Here is a 27,130-nt window from a genome sequence, read left to right as displayed (position 1 = left end):
CTGGGCAGGACTGGAGGGAGCTCAGGGCTGGAATAGCAGTGGGCTGGGGGTCAGCACTGAGGGGCGCTGGGTGAGAGTGGCCTGGCCTCTGCCTCCAAGGCTGCTAGGCTCCTTGTGGTGGGTGCCCTGCTAACGCCCTGGCTGCTTTGCACCCTTGGCAGAACTCGAGGAACATCGCCTTCGAGGCCTACTTGATTAAGCCGGAGAGCTACACGGGGCTGAGCTGCACGGCCTTCCAGAAGCAAGACGGCGGGCGCCCGTCGCTGCCGGAGCAGGAGGCTGAGCCCCTGGCTGACCAGCAGCTGAAGTTCAGGTGCACCACGGGCCAGCCCAACATCTCACTGGCCAACTTCCACATCAAGGTACTGGGGGGTGGCGATGGGGAGGGGCAGGGCCTGAGAGCTGCGCCGTCTGGGACCTGCTAACCTGTTGCTCCCTGTCCCCTCAGAACAGCATCGCTCTGGCCTCCATCCAGCTGCCCCCCAGCCTGTTCTCCGCCTCGGCCCCGCTCTCCCTGCCCCAGGCCTGCAAGGTCCAGTTCCTGGTGTTCCGGAACGGCAAACTCTTCCGCAGCACCGGCAACTCCTCCCGCCTGGCCGACAACGGCAAGCGCCGCAGCGTGGCCACCCCCGTGATCTACGCCGGGACACGTAAGGGGCACTGCTGCACGGGGGACAGGGCCATTGCCCTGGGCTCTGCACAGCCTGCCCTGCTCGGGGGTGCAGTGTCAGGGGGCTACGAGAGAGGCTATCACCGGGTCACTGGAGCCCACGTCCTCCTCCCCCGGGCCCCAGGGGCCGTGTGGCTCTCAGCAGCGCAGACCCATGTGGTGGGTTGTCTCTGACCCAGATGTGAAGCCGTAGGGGCCCCTGCTGGCCAAACTTTCCTTCCAGATGGGCAGCTGGCCTCCCCGCTGCCCATGGGGGTCTGGTGGGGCACGGCGGTGGCAGCATGCAGAGGCCACGGGCCTGCCTTCCACTCCACATTGGTTGCTGCTGCTTTACTCTCCCCTTGTGCGTCAGGTAGGGTGTTGCTCAGCCAGGTCCCAGGAGGCAGCTGCAGAGCAGACTACCCCAGGTCTGACCCTGCCTGGGCCCTGGACAGCAGGGCGTGGAGTGAGAAAGTGAGGGATGAGCCCATGCAGTGCATCTTCTCAGCCGTTCTCCTCCCCTTCCCTCCCCAGATGGCTGTGGGGTCAGTAACCTCACCGAGCCCATCACTGTCTCGCTGCGCCACTTCAGGGAAGGGGCCGACCCCATGCCTGCCCACTGGAACTTCGAGGTGCTGGGGGGCTACGGGGGCTGGAGCGCCGAGGGCTGTCAGCTGGCCCACCAAGAGCCCAACATCACCACCCTGTTCGGCCGGCACCTGAACAACTTCGCAGTGCTCATGGTAAGGAGGGGGGGCAGGAGAGGGAGGGGAGACTCTGGCCTCCTGAAGTAGACTAGGGGTGTTATCTTGGCGGGGGGGAGGCAACTGCTCTCTCCTCTTCACACAGTGGCTCCAAAGCATCACACCATGTTTGCCCTGGATTTGTCCTACCCCCTCTCATAAGAACGGCCACACTGGGTCAGAACAAAGGTCCATCTAGCCCAGTATCCTGTCCTCTGACAGTGGCCAATGGCAGGTTCCCAAAGGGAATGAACAGACAGGTAATCATCAAGTGATCCATGCCCTGTCACCCAATCCCAGCTTCTGGGAAACAGAGGCTAAGGACACCATTCCTGCCCATCCTGGCTAATAGCCATTGATGGAACTGTCTTCCATGAATCTATCTAGCTCCCTTTTGAACCCCGTTGTAGTATTGCCTTCACAACACCTTCTGGCAAGGAGTTCCAGAGGTTGACTGTGCATTGTGTGAAAAAATACTTCCTTTTGTTTGTTTTAAACCTGCTACCTATTAATTTCATCTGGTGGCCCCTTGTTCTTGTATTATGAGAAGGAGTAAATAACACTTCCTTATTGACTTTCTCTATACCACTCATGATTTTATAGAACTCTATCATATCCACCCTTAGTCGCCTCTTTTCCAAGCTGAAAAGTCCCAGTCTTATTAATCTCTCCTTACACAGAAGCTGTTCCATACCCCTAATCATTTTTGTTATCCTTTTCCAAGTCCAATATATCTTTTTTGAGATGGGGTGAACACATCTGCCCCAGTATTCAAGATGTGGGCGTGCCATGGATTTATATAGAGGCAATATGATATTTTTCTGTCTTATTATCTATCCCTTTCTTAATGATTCCCAACAGTCTGTTTGCTTTATTGAGTGGATGATTTCAGAGAACTCTCCACAATGACTCTAAGTTCTCTTTCTTGAGTGGCAACAGCTAATTTAGACCCCATCATTTTATATGTATAGTTGGGATTATGTTTTCCAGTGTGCATCACTTTGCATTTATCAACATTAAATTTCATCTGCCATTTTGTTGCCCAGTCACCCAGTTTTGTGAGATCCTTTAGTAGCTCTTCGCAGTCTGCCTGGGATTTAACTATCTTGAGTAGTTTTGTATCATCCGCAAATTTTGCCACCTCACTGTTTACCCCTTTTTCCAGACCATTTATGAATATGTTAAATAGGACTGGTCCCAGTACAGATACCTGGGGGACACCACTATTTATCTCTCTCCATTCTGAAAACTTACCATTCATTCCTACCCTTTGTTTCCTATCTTTTAACTAGTTACCAATCCATGAGAGAACCTTCCCTCTTATCCCTTGGCAGCTTATTTTGCTTAAGAGCCTTTGGTGAGGGACCTTGACAAAGGCTTTCTGAAAATCTAAATACACTATATTCACTGGATCTCCTTTGTCCGCATGCTTGTTGACCCCCTCAAATAATTCTAGTAGATTGGTGAGGCATGATTTCCCTTTACAAAACGATGTTGACTATTTACCAACAAATTATGTTAATCTATGTGTCTGACAATTTTGTTCTTTACGATAGTTTCAACCAGTTTGCCCGGTACTGAAGTGAGGCTTACTGGCCTGTAGTTGCCAGGGTCACCTCTGGAGCCCTTCTTAAAAATTGGCATCACATTAGCTATCCTGCAGTCATTTGGCACAGAAGTTGATTTAAATGATGACAGTTAGTAGTCCTGCAATTTCACATTTGAGCGAATACCATCAGGTCCTGGAGTTTATCAGTTTGTTCCAAAACCACCTCTGACACCTCAATTTGGGACAGTTCCTCAGATCTGTCACCCAAAAAGAATGGCTCAGGTTTGGGAATCTCCCTCACAGCCTCAACAGTGAAGACCGATGCAAAGAATTAATTTAGTTTCTCCGCAGTGGCCTTATCATCTTTGAGTTCTCCTTCAGCATCTCGATCATCCAGTGGCCCCACTGGTTGTTTAACAGGCTTCCTGCTTCTGATGTATTTAAAAAAAATTTTGCTATTACTTTTGGAGTCTTTGGTGAGCTGTTCCTCAAATTCTTTTTTGGTCTTTCTAATTATATTTTTATACTTCATTTGCCAGAGTTTATGCTCTTTTCTATTTTCCTCATTAGGATTTATCTTCCACTTTTTAAAGGATGCCTTTTTGCCTCTCACTGCTTCTTTTACATTGTTGTTTACCCACGGTGTTTAACCAAAGCCGACGGTATGGAGGAGCATTTGGTTTGGACAGACACATCCCTTAAGGGAGGATCTATAAATGGAGATTATGGTGGCTTTTTTAAAAAAACTATTTTTTAATTTGGGGTATACTTTTAAGTTGAGCCTCTATTATGGTGCCTTTAAAAAGTTTCCACGCAGCTTGCAGGGATTTTACTTTTGGTGCTCTACCTTTTAATTTCACTATCCTCCTCACTTTTGTGTAGTTCCCCTTTCTGAAATTAAATGCTACCGTGTTGGGCCGCTGTGGAGTTTTTCTGGCCACAGGGATGTTAAATTTAATTATATTATGGTCACTTTTACCAAGTGGTCCAGCTATAGTCACCTCTTGGCCCTGATCCTGTGCTCCACTTAAATCAAGAATTGCCTCTCCTCTGGAGGGTTCCAGGACTAGCTGCTCCAAGAAGCAGTCATTTAAGGTGTCGAGAAACTTTATCTCTGCATCCCGTCCTGAGGTGATATGTACCCAGTCAATATGGGGATAGTTGAAATCCCCCATTATTATTATTGAGTTTTTTATTTTAATAGCCTCTCTAATCTCCCTGAGCATTTCAGAGTCACCAACACCATCCTGGTCAGGTGGTCTGTAATATAGCCCTACTGCTATAGTCTTATTTTTCAAGCATGGAATTACTATCCATAGAGATTCTATAGTACAATTTACTTCATTTGATTCTATGCTTTCTTTCACATATAGTGCCCCTCCCCCACCAACACGACCTGTTCTGTCCTTCTGATATATTTTGTACCCTGGTATTACTGTGTCCCGTTGATTATCCTCATTCCACCAAGTGTCTGTGATGCCTGTTCTATCAATGTCCTCATTTAATACGAGGCACTCACGTTCACCCATCTTATTATTTAGACTCCCAGCACTGGTATAGAAGTATTTTAAAAACTTGTCACTTTTTAGCTGCCTGCCATTACATGATGTAATTGAATGGGACTTTTTTTTTAATTTGACTGTTTCTCATCAGATCCTACCTTCCATCCTCTCCTACTTATTAGGACACAGGGAATCTCCATTTATAGATCCTCCCTTAAGGGATGTCTCTGTCCAAACGACGTGCTCCTCCGTACCTGTCGGCTTTCCCCCTGCCCTTAGTTTAAAAATTGCTCTACGACGTTTTTAATTTTAAGCACCAGCAATCTGGTTCCGTTTTGGTTTAGATGGAGCCCATCCTTCCTGTATAGGCTCCTCCTTTCCTCAGTTCCTAATAAATCTAAACTCCTCCTCCCGACACCATCGCCTCATCCATACATTGAGACCCTGCAGTTCTGCCTGTCTGACTGGCCCTGCGTGTGAAACTGGGAGCATTTCACAGAATGGTACCATGGAGGGCCTGGACTTCAGTCTCTTACCTAGCAGCCTACATTTGACCTCCAGGATCTCTCTCCTGTCCTTCCCTACATCATTGGTACCTACATGTACCACGACCAGCGGCTCATCCCCAGCACTGCACATAAGTCTGTCTAGATGTCTCGAGAGATCTGCAATCTTCACACCAGGCAGGCAAGTCACCGTGCGGTTCTCCTGGTCATCACAAACCCAGCTATCTGTTTCTAATGATCAAACTGCCCATTACTAATGCCTGTCTCTTCCTAATAACTGGAGTTACCTCCCCCCGAGAAGTATCCTCAGTGCGAGAGAATACCACATCATCATCATCTGGGAGGAGGGTCCCAACTATGGGATTGTTTCCCTCTGCTCCAGTTGGATGTTCTCCTTCCTTGAAGCTTTCATGCTCTTCAACAGCACAGAGACTGAGGGTGGGACCATTCTACTGGATCCCAGAAAGTCTTATCTATGTACCTCTCTGGTCTCCAAAGTCTGTACCTGGTCTCTGAGGGCCAGGAGCTCCTTGCACTGAATGCATACATACGCCACCAGCCCACAGGGCAGCTAATCATACATGCTGCATTGAGTGCAATAAACTGGGTAGCTCCCACTCTGTTGCTGGACTTCTGCCTGCATTCTCTTTTTACTCCTGAAGCTTGTTCCCTTGTTGGTGCTTTGTTTTTATCAAGCGGTGTTTTGACCTTTAAGTGCAAAGAATGGTAGGTGTATCTTGCCCCTGCTCACACTCCCCCTGTAAACTCCCTTGCCAAACTCCTGTTAGCTGCTCCCCCGCCACCCCTTCCAGCTGGCCGGGAGAGTAACAGTCATTGTCCGCTCATGTACAGGCTGTGGCAGCTGCAATCCCCAGTGGCCCTGGCATGGCAGTCTTGACTTAGCCAGCTTACCAGCAGCCCCCTAGTCCGGGAGGAGCCAGATATAGATGTGAAACTAATTTTGTTTTTGTAACTAGGAACTCAGCAATTTCCCCAGTGAGGCACCAGGCCCAGCTGAGGTTCTGCATCCTGTTCTTTACACCTGCACTGCCCTCCTGCTGTTGTGCTTGTTCACCACCATCATCACTTACATCATCAACCACAGGTGAGCGGGGACATGATGCTGTACTCTGTTAACTAGCTGCCACTTTCACCTCAGAAGTGGCTGCACGTCAGTGGTTTGGGGCTGAAAGGTTGATCAATACCCTCTGGCCCTTGGTGGAATGAGGGACCTGTCCATCAGCTTGGGTTTTTTTCAGACATGTTGAGGCACTAGCCAGCAGCCACAGCAGGAGACTTTGCTCCAAGGTGTTTTTAGTGGACTGAGAACCTGCTGGGCTCCTGTTTCATGACAGAGGACACCAGAGTCAGTCAAACAAATTCCACTTTATTGTTCCCCACTGCACAGTAATGCACCCATCTTTCCATGGTAGAGTGGTTACCACACAGATCCATACATTAGCATCAGCAATCCTGTTTTAATTAAAAATCAAACTAAGGGTACCAGAGACTGACTTGCTGGTCTAACTACAGTGTTGATTTTGGTATGGAGAACAGGCTGTGCTTGGTGGTCATTAATTTGACCCCCTCCTGACTAAACCTGAGAGGCACTGTCCAATCCCTGCCATGAAAAATGGTAGCCTTAACTATAAATGCTGTAGTTACGGCAAATGGGTTTGTCTGCCTCACTATGGATTCTATTCCAGTTGGTCTCTAGGATCAGTATTGGTTTATGGATTGGAGCATGTTTTCCTTATGCAAACCAGATTTTAGGGGCCACAGCCTTAAGATGAATTTGATCCCTATTTTACAACAATCCTTTCTCCCACCCTTGACTTCAGTAAGTTGGCAGGAGCAGGGACAATCTGGCCCCTGGTGTAGAGTGCCCAGCACAAGGGGAGCCCTGAGGTGCTCCTTCCCTCCACAAAATACACCTAGGAGTAGGATATAAAAGTCTAGCCACCAGAGGTGTGTAGCGTTCAGTGCAGCCTGCCCATTTCTACTCTGCTTTTTGGAAGTCCGTACTATTACCCATCACCCTGCCATGGTTGGCCTGTGGGCAAGTTCTCCAGCTCTCTTCTCGGTCTGCCTCTTGTCCTCTCAGGAATCAGCAAATTCTCCTCTTGAGGGTGCTTAAAATCCTTCAGGCTCCCTTGCCTCAAGTTTCCTACAATAAAGCCCAAACTGATCAGCAACTGGAGAGCCACACCTTTTACCCTTTGCATTTCTTGCTAACACCTTGCAGGTTAAGGAATCCAATATGGTTTAATTCAAGTAATATTCTTTACTATTAACACACTAGCATCATGGCTTGGCTTTTAAGAAGCCTCACATGTAAAGTCTGGAGTTTTTTCTAACACCAGACCAACTGCACATGCAGAGTTCAAGAGGTGGGAGTCCAGCTATTATCTTTTCTCCTACAAATTACAGGAGCTCAAAATAGTTATGTGCATGCTTAAAGGTGTAAATGAGGATTGCACATTGGTTAGACATAGGCACCTAAACTGCTTTAAAAGTTTTTGAAAATCTGACACTGTAAATCCCAGTATTGGTCTGTCCTGGGTAGCACCTACCTGGACAGGCAGAGCTGGAAGCTTCTTTATCTAGGTCTCAGCTCAGTCCTTGCATGCAGAGCTGGCTTTACTTAACTTCACCTCTTCACGCTTATTCTACTGCCCTTCTTTGGGAGCTTGCTTTTATGCAGTGTTGGAATACACTATCATTTAGCTGACTATGTCAATAAATCCCTACATCCTGTGCCTTCAGTTATAGAAACACACCACAACTTAGGGTTTATTATTAAAAAGATGAACACTCCGACAGTCTTAGTAAAACAATTCCAAAGAGACTGTGAAAGCTTCTCTTATAGCAACTATTCCGGGGTTACTGGGTACAGTGCTGCTGTTGTTGACTCCTCTCTCCGAGGCACCTAGTACTGTTATAATTCAAGTAAATGCTCAGTATTTGGGAAGGCTACAACCCTGCCTCTGTTGTATCTGTTTGCGAGAAGGGCCTTTCAGAACACACAGCCCGGTAGTGGTGAATTTAACCCCTCCAAGACAGCAGCTAATCAGCACCGCTGTGCGCCTCTCTTTCAGCACCATTCATATCTCCCGGAAGTGCTGGCACATACTGCTTAACCTCTGTTTCTACATCGCCATGACATCGGCTGTGTTTGCAGGAGGCATCACTCTGACCAACTACATGATTGTCTGCCAAGCAGTAAGTACAGCTGGGTCCAGACCAGCTTTGGACAGCCCTAGGGAAAGCAGGCCTGTGTTCAAAGTGGGGAACGTTAGTCCTGGAGGCTCCATGACAGACCACTACCTGGTGTGTCCCAACTGGCAGCATCCATGTCTGAGAGGCCCTGGGCAGAAGTGATTGCTTCCTTCGGTGCTGAGCACATTAGAAACACAGAAGGAAGAGAAAAAGAGCAGCAGCAGCTGCAATGCATTTAGCAGAGCAGGCCTAAGTTCCCCGCAGCCAGCCATTGTAACAGTAATTTATTAGTGCCTGAATCCAACAACTCCTATGTCTGCTTACCTGACTGCTTTGTATCCTCTGGCCCTGTAGGTTGGCATCATTTTGCACTACTCCTCCTTATCCACTCTTCTGTGGATGGCAGTGAAGGCCAGAGTCATCTACAAGGAGGTGACGTGGAAGGCACCGCAGCAGCCGGAAGGGGACGTGCCCCAGCCAGCCCCTCGGCCCATGCTACGGTACAGCCGTTTCTCTTTGATGCAGCTATGACTAGGTTGAAGTGAAAGCAGAAAGACATGCTCAGGAGAAAGCGCTGACGTTGTCAGCTAGCTCTAGCATGGGGAGCCTTTGCCTACTGGACATGCACATGCATTGTAGCTGTGTGCTTAGGTTTCAGAGTAGCAGCCGTGTTAGTCTGTATCCGCGAAAAGGAGGACTTGTGGCATTTTAGAGACTAGCCAATTTATTAGAGCATGAGCAAGTACTCCTTTTCTTTGTGTGCTTAGGGTTACCTAATCCAGACACTTCTTTTCAAGCCAGTTTTCATTGCTCCTCTGGCTGGGCAATTTCCCTCAATTTACGCTTTCTAGCCCCAACCCTATTGTCACTATTACTGTTGTTATTTTAAAGGGTGCCACCTCTTCGTAAGGAGAGGAAAGTGTGGTTCTCTCCCCAGATCCTCCATCTCAGAGTTGTTCAAACTTCCCCCAAGACAAGAGATTTAGGAAGTTACAAGCAATTGAAGGGCTGAGAATGATTAGACAACAGGCACATTCCCTGGGGACAGTGGGACAACAATGGCTTTTGTTCATGTTACAGATTCTACCTGATTGCTGGCGGGATCCCCCTCATCATCTGTGGGATCACAGCGGCTGTCAATACCCACAATTACCAGGATAACAACCCCTAGTAAGTGCAACAGGAGCAGTGACTTGTTCCTTCTTGCTGCCTCCTCCTTCAGTCGCCAGTGCTTAGCCTCAAGTGAGGAGGGGGGACCTGGACAGCATCAGCAGCCTGGTGTTGCAGCTAAAACCCCCAATCCACTCTCAAGGCCAGGTCAGAATTTGTTACTTGGGCTCTTGCATATCCTGCAAGAGCACCTGAATGTTACCTCAGGCTGCTAGAGAATGGCTTCCCACCCCACCTTTGCAACAGCATGCACCAATAGGAAAGGGCTGCAGGAAAGTTCAGTTATTTCTGAATCAGAAATAACTGATCTTTCCATGCCATGATCCAACCCAATGAAATGGTTTGGGGGTTTGAATTTAATCTGCCAAGGTGAGAGCAAGCATCTACAGCAGAGAATTATGTTCTATTAGTGCCCATGCCAGTGAAGGGGAAATGCCCTTGTAAGCTTTTTATCTAACACCCCCATTCCTTAGTGACTGCTGATGCTGTTTCTGGGCAGTGCTTACAGAAGGAATCTAGAAACCCATATTAATCCCAGCTCTGGATGTGTTTCCTTACCTGTGAATAGTGTCCCAGTCCTGGATATATTCACAGGCTGACCGTCAGGATGTTGATGACTAGATGGAGCATTGGCAGAACCAAGGCAGACTCTTAAGCTCTTCTCTCCCCTACAGCTGCTGGCTGGTGTGGAGACCAAGCCTTGGGGCTTTCTACGTTCCTGTGGCTTTCATTTTGCTCATCACTTGGATTTACTTCCTGTGCACTGGGGTTAACCTCTGGTGCCAGTCAAGGAACCAAAAAGACCCTCCAGTGCCCCTCGAGACCCCCCCAAGGTTGGGTGGCAGTAGCAACCTCTTGACAGACTCAGGCTCCATTTCCGTCACCCTTCACTCTGGGACGCACAGTGCTGATGTGGATGGCGTCTACTCATTGAAGGTGCAGTTCTGGGTCCTGCTGATCACCCATTTCTTGTACGTTGCGCTGTGGACGTTTGGGGCCATGGCCGTGTCCCAGCGCTGGTACCTGAATGTCCTCTTCAGCTGCCTCTATGGGTTAACAGCTGTAGCCCTGGGGCTCTTTATCTTCATCCACCACTGTGCCCGCCGTCGAGACGTGCAGAACTCCTGGTTTGCCTGCTGCCCATCCTACAGGAATGCGCTGCCCATGCAAGCGTATGTCCACCCAGGCATGGCCGTAGAGGAGGGCTCACAGATCTTCATCGGCTGCAACCCCGAGGTGGCTCATTCCATCAAGTCCTCTTCCTCACCCAGCAGCACCAACTCCACCGTGGGCCACTGCAAGCTCACCAACCTGCAGGTGGCTCAGAACCAGGCAGAGAGCTGCCCCCCCCCACGGCCAGCCTGCTACGAAGAGATGGAGACGGCCAACAATAAGAACGCCAGCGCGGCCAGGTATGCTAACAACGTACATGGGCGCAGGAACCATAAGAGCAGAACTAAGCAGTTCCGGGAGGGGAAGCACCACCGCTTGAAGGTGCTGCGGGGGCCTTCTTCAGATCACCCCTCCAGCGAGAGTGGGAGCCACCACAGCAGCCGAAACAGCCCCCTGAACAACAGCCGCAACGGAGCCAGGGTAGCAGCAGTGCAGGAGGGGGATGCTGCTCTGACCCAGTCTGAAGGGAGCGATGGTGGTAGCAGCAACCATCGGGTTCCGGACTTCAGCAGAGCTCAGAGGAGAAGCGCTAGCAGGGATAACCTCAAACAGGCCCACACCATTGAGAAAGAGACTAAGCGGCGATCCTACCCGCTTAACATGGCCAACCAGAACGGGGGGCTGAAAGGCAGTAAGTACGATATAAACCTCACCAGTGCAGAGAGCATGGCTGGCATGAAGACTGGCCTCTGGAAGAGCGAAACGACCGTCTAGAGGGCTGAAGGGCCCGGGCAGCTACAGTATCCTACTCCTCAGGCAACGGAGCAGCTCGCTCAGCCATTGGCAGGGCATGGGGAATGGCACTGCTAACTGAAAGCATCTTCTGTCAGGTCGAATGTAACCTTCAAACAGAGTCAGGAGCCTGGGTGGTACTGTCCAGAATGTTTTAATTCCTCTGTCAATCAGCAGGTAACAGTGGGTCTTGTTCCACCTGGGTGCTGGAATGGAGAGAGTCAGAGCACAGTACATCAACAAGCCGCCTCTAATTCTCAGTGGGCAGAGGACACAGGAGTACTAAGATCTTAAGGTGAAAGACAATCACTGCAGTTCAGGCTGCTGAGGAGCAATCTTATTTTAATCACTTCTGCATGTCACATAAGACTGATTCTAAATGCTATTTTATAAATATACAGAAGGTTTATTTTTCAAATCTATATTATTGTATGTATATATGTATAGACTGACTGGTAACTGATGGAAGTGCCTCAGTGTTCTATGAGCGGTGAGTCTCCCCTTAGGAGTTTTGGCAAGAACTTACTTTTGCCATCCAGTGTTGGTTAGGAGACCAGAACTAGCTCCTTCATGCAAAGACACTGCAGTCAAGATGTCTGTTTCATCCTTACCAAAACACATTTTCAGAAAGAGAGACTGAAATGACAAGTATTTGATCTGACTGTTCTTAAATGTATATTTAGCCCTATGGGTTACTGAGCTACCAAAGTAAAAGCCATAGTTAAAAATGAACAAGAGGTAAGATAAGAAAAAGCTCCAAGCAAAGTAAATTGTCTGCATATGACAGACACTAAAATCACTGCAGGAAAACTGCTCTTGAGCTGGGTTAAAGACCCATGCTAGGCAAAAGGGCTTCCATCAATGAAACAGCAGCGGCATTATTTTTTATGTATGTTACACTCACTGTGAAAGCTTTTCATGCCTTGTGTGGCAGGAGTGCTAGCCACTCAAAAGGGAACCAAGGAGTTGGGCAGAGGTACAGATATCGATACTTGCCCTTAAATCCCATTTAGCATGTTCAAAAATGTTTAAATGTTTTGCTGCAAGAGCAAAACTAAATTAATGTAAATAGATAATTCAGAGTCTGCCCAGTCTAGAGCTGGTTCTATTATTAAGTGAAAAGAACCTTGTTAACTAGTAGGGCAATTGTTCAGGCCACACAGAGAAAAACTGAAGGAGTTAAGTGTCTATATAACTCAGCCTTCCTACAAAATTTTTAAAAGGGCTGGTACTTGTTTTTCCAATACAAAAAGTCAAGTACCTTTTTTCTAGTGTAAAATATAAAGCAGCTTCTTACCATAAATACAGACAGGTCCCAGAGCCTGGTGTTGAAAAGGAGCCTTCAGTAAAAATGTCTCCTAAAAAAAGGAAGTTTCTATTCAAAATAGTGCCCAGCAATAAAAGTTTCATGTTCCTGTTTTGTTAGCATGAGCTGAGATTTGCTGCCAATTCCACTACATGTGCCTATCACTAAAGAAACACAGTGAGAAGTAACGAGGAGAAAACAGCAGCTGTAGCCTGTGAGGCATTGAACTGGGTATTCAAACTCCCAGTAATTTCATACCCTAACCAGTGGATGAAACAGCCCTTAGAATTCTCCTCTGTCCTGCTGTTTGGCACTCATTCCCGTTTGCCTTTCAAAAGGAGTTTTGACCAGAGGTCAGCTGAGAAGAGAATTTTAGCCTTGTTCCTATAGTCAGCAGGGAGACCCAGTTTCTTAGTTGTTCTCCTGCTAGTTTGGCTGCTTTTGTCCCACTTGAAATCAGAGGAGGATTAGAAGAGTGGGACACATTGCCTTGGACACAGGACTAAAGCCAGGAACCTCCTGCACTCTAAGCCCAGCTCTGATACAGACTGAAAGCAAGTCACCACCTCTGTGCCCCTGTAAACATGGGTATCAACACTTACCTACCTCCCCAGGGGTTAGTTACAGACTGAAGTGCTAGAAGGCATGCATGGAGCCAGCACTCGTGTCCACACCATTTCTAAGAGATTTGGGGTGGAAAGATGCCGGAGTTAATGGATTATAAAGCACTTAAAAGATTTTTCCTTTATTTCTTCCTCTCCATGCTGAACCCCCTCTATTGCTGAAAGACCAATGGGCTTACCCAGCAGTGCTACTACCCCCCAGCCTTGTTAGACTCCCCCTAATTACTTGTGCTTTGTATTTAATACAGTTTGAATCTGATGCTGAACTTGTTATATGCTTGCTGCACTGTGACAGTATTATAAAAGCTTTGTATTACACTTATTTTGTCTGTTTACATTACAAGCAAATGACATATCAACAGAGCTTCTTGCAATATACATGGGGGAGGGAGCAGGGGAAAAGTGCCAAAGAAAATGTGTTTAAAGGGTTGGGGGTGGGTTGCATTTTTTTTATATAAACCGAATGTTTCTAGCAGATATGTTTTGTTTTAATATATTAAAGATTTGCAAATCTACTGAGAAGTGACGTTGCTTGTTTTAGGCCCTTAGTCCCTAATACAATGACTGACCCTTCAGCACAGCAAGGTCATTTCTTTTATTGAATTTGGCTGTACTTAGATATCAACAAATGGTGCCATAATCATACAAAGAAAGGATTCAAAATTCCAGCAGCTTCACATAATAAATTTAACAGCCAAGGTCAGAACTGTTTTCCTTATTAGGCAGAGGGCAACGCTAGCTTCCCAACAGTATTATTAGGGATGTCTCTGATATCCAACCCAACCCACTATCTGTCCCCAAGACTTAGATCTTGTAGCGTGATGCCCAAACAGGGAGTTTATTGCCCACCAAGGGAAACAGGCACTGCATTTTGAAAAAAGCCTGAACAGCCAATGGAAGCGGCAGGTCTAGTAAATCACAAACAATGCAGCTGAGCTCTAGTGGAACAAAATGGCAGGGTCGCACTTCGCTGGAAGGAACTCAAATGAACCAAGCGTTACGCTGTTTTAGACTGGAAAAACGTACTCTCTCTCTCTCCTCCGCACTTCCAAAGGTGGATGCCTAACCCTGACTTTGCTCTATAAGAATTCATAGAAGGTTTGTGTGCCCCTGAGCAGCCTTGAGAAATGAGCTGGCTGCCCTATTCAAGGGCCCTCCTCATTCAAATAATCCTACATCTTAGTGCAGGGAATACAAAGGGATTAGTCCTAACCAAAACCACACAGATTAACAGCCTTTTTGTCAAGCTGGAAGGGTCATACCCAGATACAACGGCAAGAAACCTGAATGCTTCTATTGACAGGCAAAATAGAATTACTTACCCACACTTACTGCCACCACCTTCGATCAGTACACAGACAAGTTAGACTCACTTGTAAGGGCTGCACCGGGACGATGCTGGAGAACATCTGGATTTCAACAAAATAACTAACTAAATTGGTAAGAGAAGATCCTGAAGGCATTTCTGGCAGCTGTGATGACTATTTTTAACAAATCAAAGAGTTCCCCTAGGAAAGTCTCATTTAGCAAGTCATTCTGGTATTTTAATTTTCTGCCCCAGCAGAACTAGGAGAGCATGTCGTCATTTACTTACAACTCCTTCCCATAGCATGGAACACTTGAGAGACCCCATTATCCTATTTCTCCAGTGGGAAGAATGTCTGCTAGCAGTGCAACACAGACAGCTGTGCTGCAGATTTCATACCTTTACTTCAGTTGGCCAGTTCCTAGTTCCTCTGTCCATGCTGCTCTTGGGAGCTCAGTTCAGTGCCAGGCCTGGGCCTTGCTGAGCTCCTGCATCTCCTCCTGGCTCCGCAGGTATTGCTCTATTTCGCTGTCCGAAATGGCCTCATCTCCAGTGATAGCCTGGTCTGAAGGGCTCAGAGCTACTGTTCGAAGTCTCTTCCTGGGGTTTATAAGGCATGGTGGCAGCAAAGGCCTCTGTACACTGCTGCATTTCTGTTTGCCCCCGGGCTGGCAGCCCTCCGCTTGGGTCGAGCCCCCTTCAGCTTGTGGTGAACACTCAGAGCCATCACCTGCTGCTGTGGCACTTTGATCCTCAGTGTCTCCTGAGCTAAAGGAGCTTCTCAGCAGGAAGTGTCGGTGCTGGAGCAGGTCCCCAATGTGTTTGACCACAGTCTTTTTGTCCACGTTGAGCACACGCAGCCAGGCCAGCTGGGAGGCCATTCTCAGGAGGATGTCGTTAAGCTCCTTCAGCCGCAGGTGGGCCGGTGGGGGTAGGTCTGTGCCCGCCAGCTTACAGAAGCGAGGGAAGGTGCATGTCAGGCGCCCCACAGGCTGCAGCGACTGCCACGCAAGGTAGGCCGCAGCAGTGACGATGGGAACGGGATGCCGGCCTGTCACCAGCCACGTCTCACTGGCCAGCTCCACAATCTGGATTGTTCGGGCAACCATCTTTTCCTTGTCCTCAGCAAATTTAGTAGGGATGCTGGCTGAACTCTGGAACAGCTTGAAACTGAGAAAGCAAAGAGAGCCCATTACTTATATCATTGCACTGGGTATCAGAGATAGAAGGAAACCATTAGATCATTAAGAAAAGGAGTACTTGTGGCACCTTAGAGACTAACGAATTTATTTGAGCATGAGCTTTCGTGAGCTACAGCTCACTTCATCAGATGCATACCGTGGAAACTGCAGCAGACTCTATATATACACAGAGAATATGAAACAATACCTCCTCCCACCCCACTGTCCTGCTGGTAATAGCTTATCTAAAAGCCATTTCCAGCACAAATCCAGGTTTTCTCACCCTCCACCCCCCCACACAAATTCACTCTCCTGCTGGTGATAGCCCATCCAAAGTGACAACTCTTTACACAATGTGCATGATAATGAAGTTAGGCCATTTCCTGCACAAATCCAGGTTCTCTCACTCCCTCACCCCCCTCCAAAAACCCACCCCCATACACACACAAACTCACTCTCCTGCTGGTAATAGCTCATCCAAACTGGCCACTCTCCAAGTTTAAATCCAAGTTAAACCAGAACATCGGGGGGGGGGGTAGGAAAAAACAAGAGGAAATAGGCTACCTTGCATAATGACTTAGATCATTAAGTCCATCATGCTGCAAGGGCAGGGGAGGTATCAGATCAGGTATTACTGAGGCCCTACCAAATTAATAGTCCATTCTGATCAATTTCATGGCCAAAGGGTTTTTTAATTGGTCAGTTTCAGGTCTTCAGCTGTTTACATCTGAAATTTCATGGTGTTGTAACTGTGGGGATCCTGACCCAAAAGGAGGTTGTGGGGGGTTGCAAAGCTGTTGGGGAGGGGCGGGAAGAGAGGGTTGCAGGATTGCCACCCTCATTTCTGCACTGCCTTCAGCATAGCCGTGCAGCTTCCTGCAGCCCGGGGAGGGTCTGATCCCTCCCCAGCCCAGACGAACAGCTAGGAGCCCCCAACTGGGGCACCCCCAGCCCTGCCTCTCCCACTCCCCTCCAATAGCTAGATTTCCTGGGGAAGATCTGATTTCACAGTCTGTGACGTGTTTTTCAGGGCTGTGAATCTGGTAGGCCCCTAGATATTACAAGGCCACAGCACTGTCTGAGGCTTCCAATGTGCAACACACACATCGATGTGTAGTCCTCTGTGCAAATGGCCTCAAACGGCCTTGGGTGGCTCCCCAACCAATTTGCTTGGTTTACACAGGTTATTACTGATATGTACAGTGCCAACAGCTGCCTAGGCCTTCCAGGAGAAATGCAGACCTCTGACAGGCTTTCCACACATTCATTTTCTGCTGTAGGTGAGTAAGGACTACACCACCAGTCCTCAGAAACAGGGAGAGAGGGCAAGAAGAAAGAAGTGAAATGCTAGACAATCCTATGAGCCTCGAGACAACAGGAGAGAAGCAATAAGTCTCATGGCTGTTTAGACCACTCAGATTACAAGGCCAGAAGGTCTTTTTCTAGTCTGACCTCTCGTTTAACACATCACAGGACTACCCTGAATTAGTTCAGTTTGTATTAGAGCAGATGCTTTTAAAATCATCCAACATGAATTTAAAAATTTCCAGTGATGGAGAATCCATCACAATCCTTGACAACATTTTTCCACTGGTTAATTACCCTCACTGTTAAAAATGTGAATCTAATTTCTAGTCTGAATTTGTCACTCACCTACAACATTTAGGGAGGCACTGAGATACCATGGCAAAGGGCAAAAAACAATGAATTTACAGTGCAGAAGGTATACAGTATGTGTGAGTGAAAGACACACAGAGGGAGATTCATAGATATTTAGGTCAGAAGGGACCATTATGATCATCTAATCTGACCTCCTGCACAACGCAGGCCACAGAATTTCACCCACCACTCCTGCAAAAAACCTCACACCTATATCTGTGCTATTGAAGTCCTCAAATCGTAGTTTAAAGACTTCAAGGAGCAGAGAATCCTCCAGCAAGTGACCCATGCTACAGAGGAAGGCGAAAAACCTCCAAGGCCTCTTCCAATCTGCCCTGCAGGAAAATTCCTCCCCAACCCCAAATATGGCGATCAGCTAAACCCTGAGCATATGGGCAAGATTCATCCGCCAGATACTACAGAAAATTCTTTCTTGGGTAACTCGGATCCCACCCCATCTAATATCCCATCACAGGCCATTGGGCCTATTTACCATGAATATTTAATTACCAAAACCATGTTATCCCATCATACCTTCTCCTCCATAAACTTATCGAGTTTAATCTTAAAGCCAGATAGGTCTTTTGCCCCCACTGCTTCCCTTGGAAGGCTATTCCAAAACTTCACTCCTCTGATGGTTAGAAACCTTCATCTAATTTCTAGTCTAAATTTCCTGGTGGCCAGTTTATATCCATTTGTTCTTGTGTCCACATTGGTATTGAGCTTAAATAATTCCCCTCCCTCTCCGGTATTTATCCCTCTGATATATTTATAGAGAGCAATCATATCTCCCCTCAACCTTCTTTTAGTTAGGCTAAACAAGCCAAGCTCCTTGAGTCTCCTTTCATAAGACAAGTTTTCCATTCCTCGGATCATCCTAGTAGCCCTTCTCTGTACCTGTTCCAGTTTGAATTCATCCTTCTTAAAAACATGGGAGACCAGAACTGCACCCAGTATTCCAGGTAAGGTCTCACCAGTGCCTTGTATAACAGTACTAAGACCTCCTTATCTCTACTGGAAATACCTCTCCTGATGCATCCCAAGACCGCATTAGCTTTTTTCATGACCATATCACATTGGTGGCTCATAGTCATCCTATGATCAACCAAGACTCCCAAGGTCCTTTTCCTCCTCCGTTACTTCTAACTGATGCGTCCCTAGCTTATAACTAAAATTCTTGTTATTAATCCCTAAATGCATGACCTTACACTTCTCACTACTAAATTTCATCCTATTACTATTACTCCAGTTTACAAGGTCATCCAGATCCTCCTGTAGGATATCCCTGTCCTTCTCTAAATTGGCAATACCTCCCAGCTTTGTATCATCAGCAAAATTTATTAGCACACTCCCACTTTTTGTGCCAAGGTCAGTAATAAAAAGATTAAATAAGATTGGTCCCAAAACCGATCCTTGAGGAACTCCACTGGTAACCTCCCTCCAGCCTGACAGTTCACCTTTCAGTAGGACCCGTTGTAGTCTCCCCTTTAACCAATTCATTATCCACCTTTCAATTTTCCTATTGATCCCCATCTTATCCAATTTAACTAATAATTCCCCATGGTACGGCACGGTATCAAACGCCTTACTGAAATCTAGGTAAATTAGATCCACTGCGTTTCTTTTGTCTAAAAAATCTGTTACTTTCTCAAAGAAGGAGATCAGGTTGGTTTGGCACGATCTACCTTTTGTAAAACCATGTTGTATTTTGTCCCATTTACCATTGACTTCAATGTCCTTAACTACCTTCTCCTTCAAAATTTTTTCCAAGACCTTGCATACTACAGATGTCAAACTAACAGGCCTATAGTTACCCGGATCACTTTTTTTCCCCTTTCTTAAAAATAGGAACTATGTTAGCAATTCTCCAATCATACGGTACAACCCCTGAGTTTACAGATTCATTAAAAATTCTTGCTAATGGGCTTGCAATTTCATGTGCCAATTCCTTTAATATTCTTGGATGATTATCTGGGCCCCCTGATTTAGAACCATTAAGCTGTTTGAGTTTCGCTTCTACCTCAAATATGGTAATGTCTACCTCCATATCCTCATTCCCATTTGTCATGCTACCATTATCCCTAAGATCCTCTTTAGTCTTATTAAAGACTGAGGCAAAGTATTTGTTTAGATATTGGGCCATGCCTAGATTATCCTTGACCTCCACTCCATCCTCAGTGTTTAGCGATCCCACTTCTTCTTTCTTTGTTTTCTTCTTATTTATATGGCTATAGAACCTTTTACTATTGGTTTTAATTCCCTTTGCAAGGTCCAACTCTACTTGACTTTTAGCCTGTCTCACTTTATCCCTACATGTTCTGACCTCAATAAGGTAGCTTTCCCTTGCTGATCCCGCCCTTCTTCCACTCCCTGTATGATTTCTGCTTTTTCTTAATCACCTCTCTGAGATGCTTGCTCATCCAGCTTGGTCTACAACTCCTGCCTATGAATTTTTTCCCCTTTCTTGGGATGCAGACTTCCGACAGCTTCTGCAGCTTTGATTTAAAATAATCCCAGGCCTCCTCTACCTTTAGATCCATAAATTCTTCAGTCCAATCCACTTCCCTAACTAATTTCCTTAATTTTTGAAAGTCAGCCCTTTTGAAATCAAAAACCCTAGTTGCAGATTTATTTTTGTTAATCCTTCCGTTCAGTTTGAACTGAATTAGCTCATGATCACTTGAGCCAAGATTATCCCCTACAACCATTTCTTCTATGAGGTCCTCACTACTCACCAAAACCAAATCTAAAATGGCATCCCCTCTAATCAGTTCAGCAACTACTTGATGAAAGAATCCATCAGCTATCGCATCTAGGAAAATCTGAGCCCTATTATTATTACTAGCACTCGTCCTCCAGTCTATTTCTGGAAAGTTAAAGTCTCCCATGATCACACAGTTTCCATTAGTATTTACTTTATTAAAAACATTAAAAAGGGCTCGATCCATATCCAAATTAGATCCTGGCGGTCTATAGCACACCCCAAGCAATATCCCAGGGGAGGCTCTAATAGTTTTCTTCCCCAATGTAATTTTTGCCTAGACGGACTCAGTCATATCCATTTCATCGCTTCTTATTTCTTTACATTCTATCTCATCATTGATATACAGTGCTACTCCACCACCTTTGCCTTTATTTCTGTCTTTCCTAAACAGCACCTACCCTTCAATACCCGTAGTCCAGTCATGACGACTATTCCACCATGTTTCTGTTATCCCTAGAATATCTGGTTTCACTTCCTGCACCAGTAGCTCTAGTTCCTCCATTTTGTTACCTAGGCTCCTCGCATTGGTGTACAAACATCTTCATTTTTGCTGTTTGGCCTCACTCACGTTCTATAACCTATTAGACTGGTATCTACACTGCCCTTCCTCCTACCCACGGCTGTATCCTCTCTTACTTCGTTTTCTTTCCTCTCAATGCTAAAATCCAGCGTGGAGATTACCTGGACATCTCCCAACCATCTCCCCCAAATTCCTAGTTTAAAGCTCTCTTAATCAGTTGTGCCAGCCTCCATCCTAGAAGTCTATTTCCTTCCCTACTCAGATGAAGTCCATCCCAAGAGAACTGTCCTCTGTCCATGAATGCCTCCCAGTGGCCATACATCTCAAAGCCCTCCTTATAGCACCACTGCCTAAGCCATGTGTTGATAGTCATAATCTTGGCACACCTTTGTTGCCCTTCTCTAGGAACAGGCAGAATCCCACTAAAGATCACCTGAGCCTCAATTTCCTTAAGCATCTTCCCCAGCCTAGCATAGTCTCCCTTAATACTTTCCAGCAAGAATCTAGCCATATCATTTGTTCCCACATGAAGGATAATTAGGGGATTCTTTCCTGCTCCCTTTAGAATCCTTTTCAACCTCAGGCCCACATCCTGTATCTTAGCACCTGGAAGACAACACACCCTCCTAGTCTCTGGATCAGCTCTGGTTAAAGGCCTATCTATGAGATGAGAGACAACAAAAAGCAGAGGGATTAAAGAGTGACAGCACACTTTTTTAGAGATAAAAGAGAAAAGACTTAAATATCTTGTTTGTTAATACTTCTGGCTTTTCTAATTGCCAGCATTGCGAATTTCCCCTGCGCTCTGACACTCAAGATTGGGCTTTCTAGCTTCTACATCTCCAATATTAAAAAATTCTCTAACTGGAATGTAGTTTGATAATTTTATTGTGGCCAGTAGAACCCAGCTTGCTCACTAACAGCAGTACAAACAGAACAGAGCTACCATAATTAAACCAGATGAGCCAATAACCAGCTACACAGGGAGCAAATCTGTTAAAAACAGAGGTGATATTTATACTTAGTCACTTTTCTTACAGTAATGGCACTAAAAGCCTTGTAGCCCATTCAGTGCATGACCAAACACACCTAGGAGTTAGGTGAGCACTGGCCCTTTTTACATATGGAAAAATGGAGGCAGACAGGTAAAGTCTCTCCACACCCAGGTGACACACTGAGTCAACAGCAGAGTTGGGAATAAACACAAGTCCAGGCACCTGGCATGTCCCCTGCTCTAATCACAAGACAACACTGCCTCACAAGTGGCATTTTTATATTACTTCATCCCAAAATACTTTGCAAGCAAATACATAAGGATTGCTTCAGTTGACACTGAAATGCAGTCTGGTAGAATGTGGCAGCTGTTTAAGAACATTAACACTATACAAGGTTCCCTGCCCTGACACACAGTATATCCAGGTGGAATTATATATTATAGGTTACAGAAGCAGAATATAGTCTGCTTAATTGTAAGCTAACTAGCAGTGGCACAAAAGGGGTTACAGATTTAGTGCCCAAAGAGGTTTATTATTATTATTTATTTATATTACCATAGCCCCCAGGAGCACCAGTCATTGACCAGGACCCCCATCCTGACAGGCACTGTACAAAACACAACCAACTGGCCTCCCCCAGCACTCTGGGATCAGAAAAGCCACCTGAGTGTTGGCTTCCCATGCCCTGGCTGCAAAGTATCTTAGAGCCTCCCATCTCTCTCACATCACCAAAGGAGTGGTTAGTCTGGGGCAAAACAGGAGGCAGCTTTAGTTTGTATCTCACTCCCCAGTCAACACAAGAACACATGGATATATTCACACGAGCACAATACTTAGAGGAGCAAAGCTCCAGTTGTGAAACACCATGACCATAAGTTTAAATCTCAGGAGGATCAAAACAGCTCTTCACTGTTCTGAATCAGATAAACTGAACATGGGCTTTTCAGACAAGGCTCTAAAACAGAAGTGCCCTCTGCCATGTATGGACATTAAAGATCCCAAGGCACAAAGCTTTGCCTAGATGTTCTGGCCAAAGCTACCCCCATTCCAGGGTAGTAGTCTTCCACCCCACAGTCGGCTGTGTTTTAGTTATGCCTATATCATTTGGGTTCTCTATTATGAATGGTGTCCGACAGTTACATTACCTGTTAAGGTGTGTTTTCACCAGATCTGTCAGGCTCAGGGCTGGCACATCCAGTTCAAGCTCTTTCAGGACGCACAGGTAGACGCTGGCAAACAACTCCTTGTCTGCGTAGAGCAGGGAGCAGATCGTACCCATGGTCAGGGGCCAGTTGCGCTGCCGGCACGTGACAAAGACACAGCAGCCTACCAGAATCTCCTTCTTCTCCAAGCTGACTAAGTGGAAGGAAGGGTGTTCAATTGCTCGCTGGAAATAGGACAGGGCTGTCTCTTCAAACACAGCTGGGAGATAGAGGACTTTGCAGAGATCCTGGACACGCTTGATCCCTGTGGGAAAACACCATGATGCTTTTAACATTTGCACAAAATGTTTCTTTAACCACAGTGCAGCAAACACTCAGCCAACGCCAAGTGGGAACAATTTGGCAGTGTGGCAACTTAAGCCTGATCAACTGCCCATGGCAACTTTTGGCCATTTCTCTTCATGCAGCTGGGAAGATTTTCCTGAAGGATCCCCTGGGCTTGTGAAAAGTTAGAGGCTCCCTGTGGTTTTCAGAAAAATTAAGGGTATGAGGAACAGATTGTACAATCTGAACTGTAGTCTCTTCTAGGCCAGAGTGTCATGCAGAGTCTTAGTGTTGCAAGAAAAGAATAATTAAAAAAAGCTCTCACCTCGTAGCTTACAGCGGCTCAGCTGCTCATTCTGGCCAGTACTCCGTGAATACGTCACTTCTGGAAAAAAACAAGCATCAGGCAAAGCAGCCACTTTCAGGGGTGGAGTGGAGGGGGAGGTCTATGATTGGTGCTATTAAAGACACCAGATTTCAGTTTCCAAGGCTGCTAATTCTCTTTATACCCACAGAACAGGTACCAGCAGCACAGACAATAACAGTGCAGGCTCTCTCAAGCATGCCTCATGCCATTTGCTTCAATCCTGAACTAAAAAGAGACCCTCCCTCACCCTCTAGCGTGAATGGTGTTCAGTTCTCATTGGCCATTCAATTCTTTGATTCTCTACAGATTGCCAGCAAAGGATGTAGTCTGATAGAGCTATTATAATTACAGTGACTACATTTATGAAAGTGATGTACCAAGAACTTCTGAGCTTTAGGTCTGGTACACCAGATCTTCAAGTTTGAGACCCTCTACCATAACTGATGTGGGTCATGGATTCCTCAGCCTTGGAGAGAGGGGGAAAGGAGAGCTACACAGATACATACAAAACCTTTAAGCCAAATATAAATGCTTCCAGGACATATTTAAAGATCCCTAGTAAAACTATTTTTAGAAGAATAATCTGCAGCCTGCGCAATACAAACATCACAGTATTCACTTCAGCATGAGAGCCAGAAAATGAAACTGATTAGTGTATTTTCATCTGCAAACCAAACAAACCAGCTTGCTAAGTTAAAGATTTTTTTTTAAGAATTCATCCAAGGTTCTATTTGCACCACAGGCAAGAAAGTTTGTTTTTATGTTTGTTTTTTAAAATGTGTGATTTTTAACCTATCAGTGTCTCATAAGTAGGGCCCTACCAAATTCACAGTCCATTTTGGTCAATTTCACGGTCATAGGATTTTAAAAATATTAAATTTCATGATTTCAGCTATTTAAATGAAATTTCACAGTGTTGTAACTGATGGGGTCCTGATCCAAAAAGGAGTTGTGGGGGGGTGTCGCAAGGTTATTGTAGAGGGGGTTGTGGTACTGCACCTTCAAAGCCGGGCAGCAGCAGGGCAAAAGTAAAGATGGCATGGTATGGTTGTGATGCTCTGTACCTCAGGGGAACACCCTGCACCCCCATGTTCATCCTTATAATAGGATTGTGTGGTATCCAATGCAAAGTTTGTCATGTTGGGTGTCTTTAGAAGGGCTCATGATTCACTGAGCATTGTTGGTATACTAATGTTATAGGTTGTAATTTCATGTATATAGTTATGAGGCTGAAAATGTGTCCTCATGGCTTAAAACAAGACCAGGCAAAACTCTCCAGGAGCAGAGGGGCAGTTAACACCTCATCAGGGCATGTATGGGATAAACCCAGCCCAGCCTCACAGGAACAAAGGACACTGGCCTAGGAAGCAGCAAAGGATCTGCTGGACTCTCGAGTGAGTCACCCCCCTTCCCTTGGTCATTTTGGGACTACGATAAGGTAATATTCACCTGACTCTGGGGGGGGGGGGGGGGACACAAAGCCAAGAGGGAAGAAAAAACATGATAAAAGGGAGAGATGTCAGCCATGCTTTTCCTCTCTCTTCTACCTCCATCTACAGACACCACCACCACGCGACTGAAGCACTGATCAAAGCGGAGAAGCTGGCTGAAGGGCAACCAGCCAGCCTGTGATGAGAAGCATCTAAGTTTGTAAGGGCATTGAAAGACTTAAAATCAGATTACAGTGTGTTTTGCTTTTATTTCATTTGACCAAATTTGACTTCTTGTGCTTTGACTTATAATCACTTAAAATCTATCTTTTGTAGTTAATAAATGTTTGTTTATTCTACCTGAAGCAGTGCGTTTGGTTTGAAGCATGTCAGAGACTCCCCTTGGGATAACAAGCCTGGTACAAATAAATTCCTTTGTTAAATTGACGAACTCATATAAGCTTGCAGCGTCCAGCAGGCATAACTGGACACTGCAAGACGGAGGTTCCTAGGGTTGTGCCTGGGACCGGAGATATTGGCTAATGTCATTCGGTTGCACAATCCAAGCAGCAGCTGGCCAAAAGTGCACACTCACGTAGCTGGGAGCAGCTTACATGCTAGAGGCTGCGTGTGAACAGCCTGGGAGTGGGGTTCTCACAGTGGAGCAGGATAAGGCCAGCTCCCAGAGTCGAGGATTGGAGAGATCTAGCAGATCACCGGTCCAGATAACACCAGCGGAACGGGGGCATCGCAAGGCTGTCATAGAGGGGGTTGCAGTACTGCTCCTTCAGAGCTCGGCAGCTGCAAGTAAAGATGGCATGGCATTGCCACCCTTTCTTCTGTGCTGCTGCTGGTGGGGCGCTGCCTTCACAACTGGGTGCCCAGCCAACAGTCGCTGCTCTCCAGCCACCCACCTCTGAAGGCAGCGCAGAAGTAAGGGTAGTGATACTGCAAACCCCTAAAATAAACTTGCGACCCCCCTGCAACTCCTTTTTGGGTCAGGACCCCCAATTTGAGAAATGCTGGTCTCCCCTGTGAAACCTGTATAATATAGAGTAAAAGCACACAGCACCAAATTTCACAGTCCATGACGTGATTTTCATGGCTCCTATTCATAAGAGTCAAGTGCAGGTTTCACTACTGCTGTATCATGATTATGTTCCCTCAAAAGGTCATGGATTCCTCGATTCTCATGTTTTTAAAAAATTCACAATTTTATATTTTGGCATTTTTACATGAACAGGTAGTCAGTCGACTGTTACTGCAGACAGCCAAAGCAATCTCTGTATGCTGGAGAAATAAGTTAAAACCAGGACTACAGAAGCAAGATAAATCTGCAGAAACTCTCATAATTAGGAATAGTAGTTTGTAATACAGCTGGGGGAAGGGAGTCAAATTTATGATCTCTCTGATTTGGGGGAAGAATCATAGGCGAAGAGATCTGTCTGGGCCTGCTATTCTTGCTGCCTTTGTAAAGTTTAAAACAGCAATTTCTCTCCTTTTTTTTTGCACCGTTTTTAGGGCAAAAAGACTTTTGATTAAAATATTACCCATTACTCAGAGTTTTGTAGGGGTTTTTTTTGGGGGGGGAGGGGGTTGGTTGTTTGAAATCTCTGCCTCCCTGACCTCATGGCTTTGCATGCCATTTACACAAAAGCCCTGCGGATTTTTACATATGTATGCAAACTAAAACCAGCCTTTGTTTGACCTTGTAAATGTTCTTCATCTTGGAAAGTGGTGGTCAAGAGCCCCTCGGTGAGGATAAACCCACAGTCAGCACACACCAGTTGGTTCTGAGCATAATGTGCGTCCTCCACAATCTCACAGGAGCCACAATCAGGGCATTTTCTCTGGCCCGACATCTTGCAAACCTGCAAGAACGAATGGAGACAGACCCTGAACTCTCCCTTCAGAAGGGCCCAGCTGTTCGAGTCAAGACTGCAAAGGGGGCGTCAAGTTTCCCACCTGAACCACGTTTTACAAATCGGGAGAGGGCAGCTCCCCCCTTCAGTGCCCCCCCTCCCCAAGATCAACCCCTCGCTCCCCTGCAGCCCCCCCCGCAACCCCCCGCCCCGGCTCTGTGCTCACAACGCCCCGCCCCCTGGCGGCCCGGCTCTGCCCTAGGGCCCCCCCCCAGACACTCACCTCGCCCGCGGGCCCGGGCCGCCGCCGCCCCCGCAAACGGAAGTAGTCGCCTGCGCACGGCCGCGGGGGGGGACTTTAGATCGCTGCACCCTGCCCACGCTGGC

General features: G+C 46.5%; 2 protein-coding genes across 15 annotated transcripts in view; one reads left to right on the top strand and one right to left on the bottom strand.

Moving 5' to 3' along the window:
- ADGRA2 (adhesion G protein-coupled receptor A2) overlaps window positions 1-11,225 on the top strand; it is a 98,039-nt gene extending 86,814 nt beyond the window's left edge. Inside the window, exons 13-20 of the mRNA XM_077805540.1 lie at window positions 162-362; window positions 449-650; window positions 1,184-1,392; window positions 5,927-6,054; window positions 8,048-8,171; window positions 8,523-8,668; window positions 9,249-9,338; window positions 10,013-11,225. Of these exons, the coding sequence (XP_077661666.1) occupies window positions 162-362; window positions 449-650; window positions 1,184-1,392; window positions 5,927-6,054; window positions 8,048-8,171; window positions 8,523-8,668; window positions 9,249-9,338; window positions 10,013-11,225 (2,313 nt within the window). The remainder of the gene's footprint in view (window positions 1-161; window positions 363-448; window positions 651-1,183; window positions 1,393-5,926; window positions 6,055-8,047; window positions 8,172-8,522; window positions 8,669-9,248; window positions 9,339-10,012) is intronic.
- Window positions 6,317-27,130, bottom strand: BRF2 (BRF2 general transcription factor IIIB subunit). 14 transcript variants are annotated; one of them, XM_077805911.1, is made up of 10 exons: window positions 27,027-27,130; window positions 26,590-26,752; window positions 23,410-23,469; window positions 22,743-23,064; window positions 14,495-15,648; window positions 13,152-13,228; window positions 12,541-12,601; window positions 9,897-11,449; window positions 8,493-8,699; window positions 6,317-7,116 (listed from the first exon to the last, which is right to left on the bottom strand). In XM_077805911.1, exons 2-5 carry the CDS (start codon window positions 26,741-26,743, stop codon window positions 14,937-14,939), a joined length of 1,248 nt encoding a protein of 415 aa, XP_077662037.1. In that variant the 5' UTR covers window positions 26,744-26,752; window positions 27,027-27,130; the 3' UTR covers window positions 6,317-7,116; window positions 8,493-8,699; window positions 9,897-11,449; window positions 12,541-12,601; window positions 13,152-13,228; window positions 14,495-14,936. The 14 variants fall into 14 exon arrangements, with proteins under 14 accessions (XP_077662037.1, XP_077662039.1, XP_077662040.1 ...); XM_077805913.1 differs by having other exon boundaries at window positions 13,156-13,228; XM_077805914.1 differs by having other exon boundaries at window positions 12,541-13,228; window positions 14,495-14,581; window positions 14,878-15,648.

Source organism: Eretmochelys imbricata, chromosome 26 (genome assembly GCF_965152235.1).
Source record: "Eretmochelys imbricata isolate rEreImb1 chromosome 26, rEreImb1.hap1, whole genome shotgun sequence".
Taxonomy (NCBI): Eukaryota; Metazoa; Chordata; order Testudines; family Cheloniidae; genus Eretmochelys; species Eretmochelys imbricata.
This window is presented reverse-complemented; position numbering and strand designations above follow the sequence as displayed.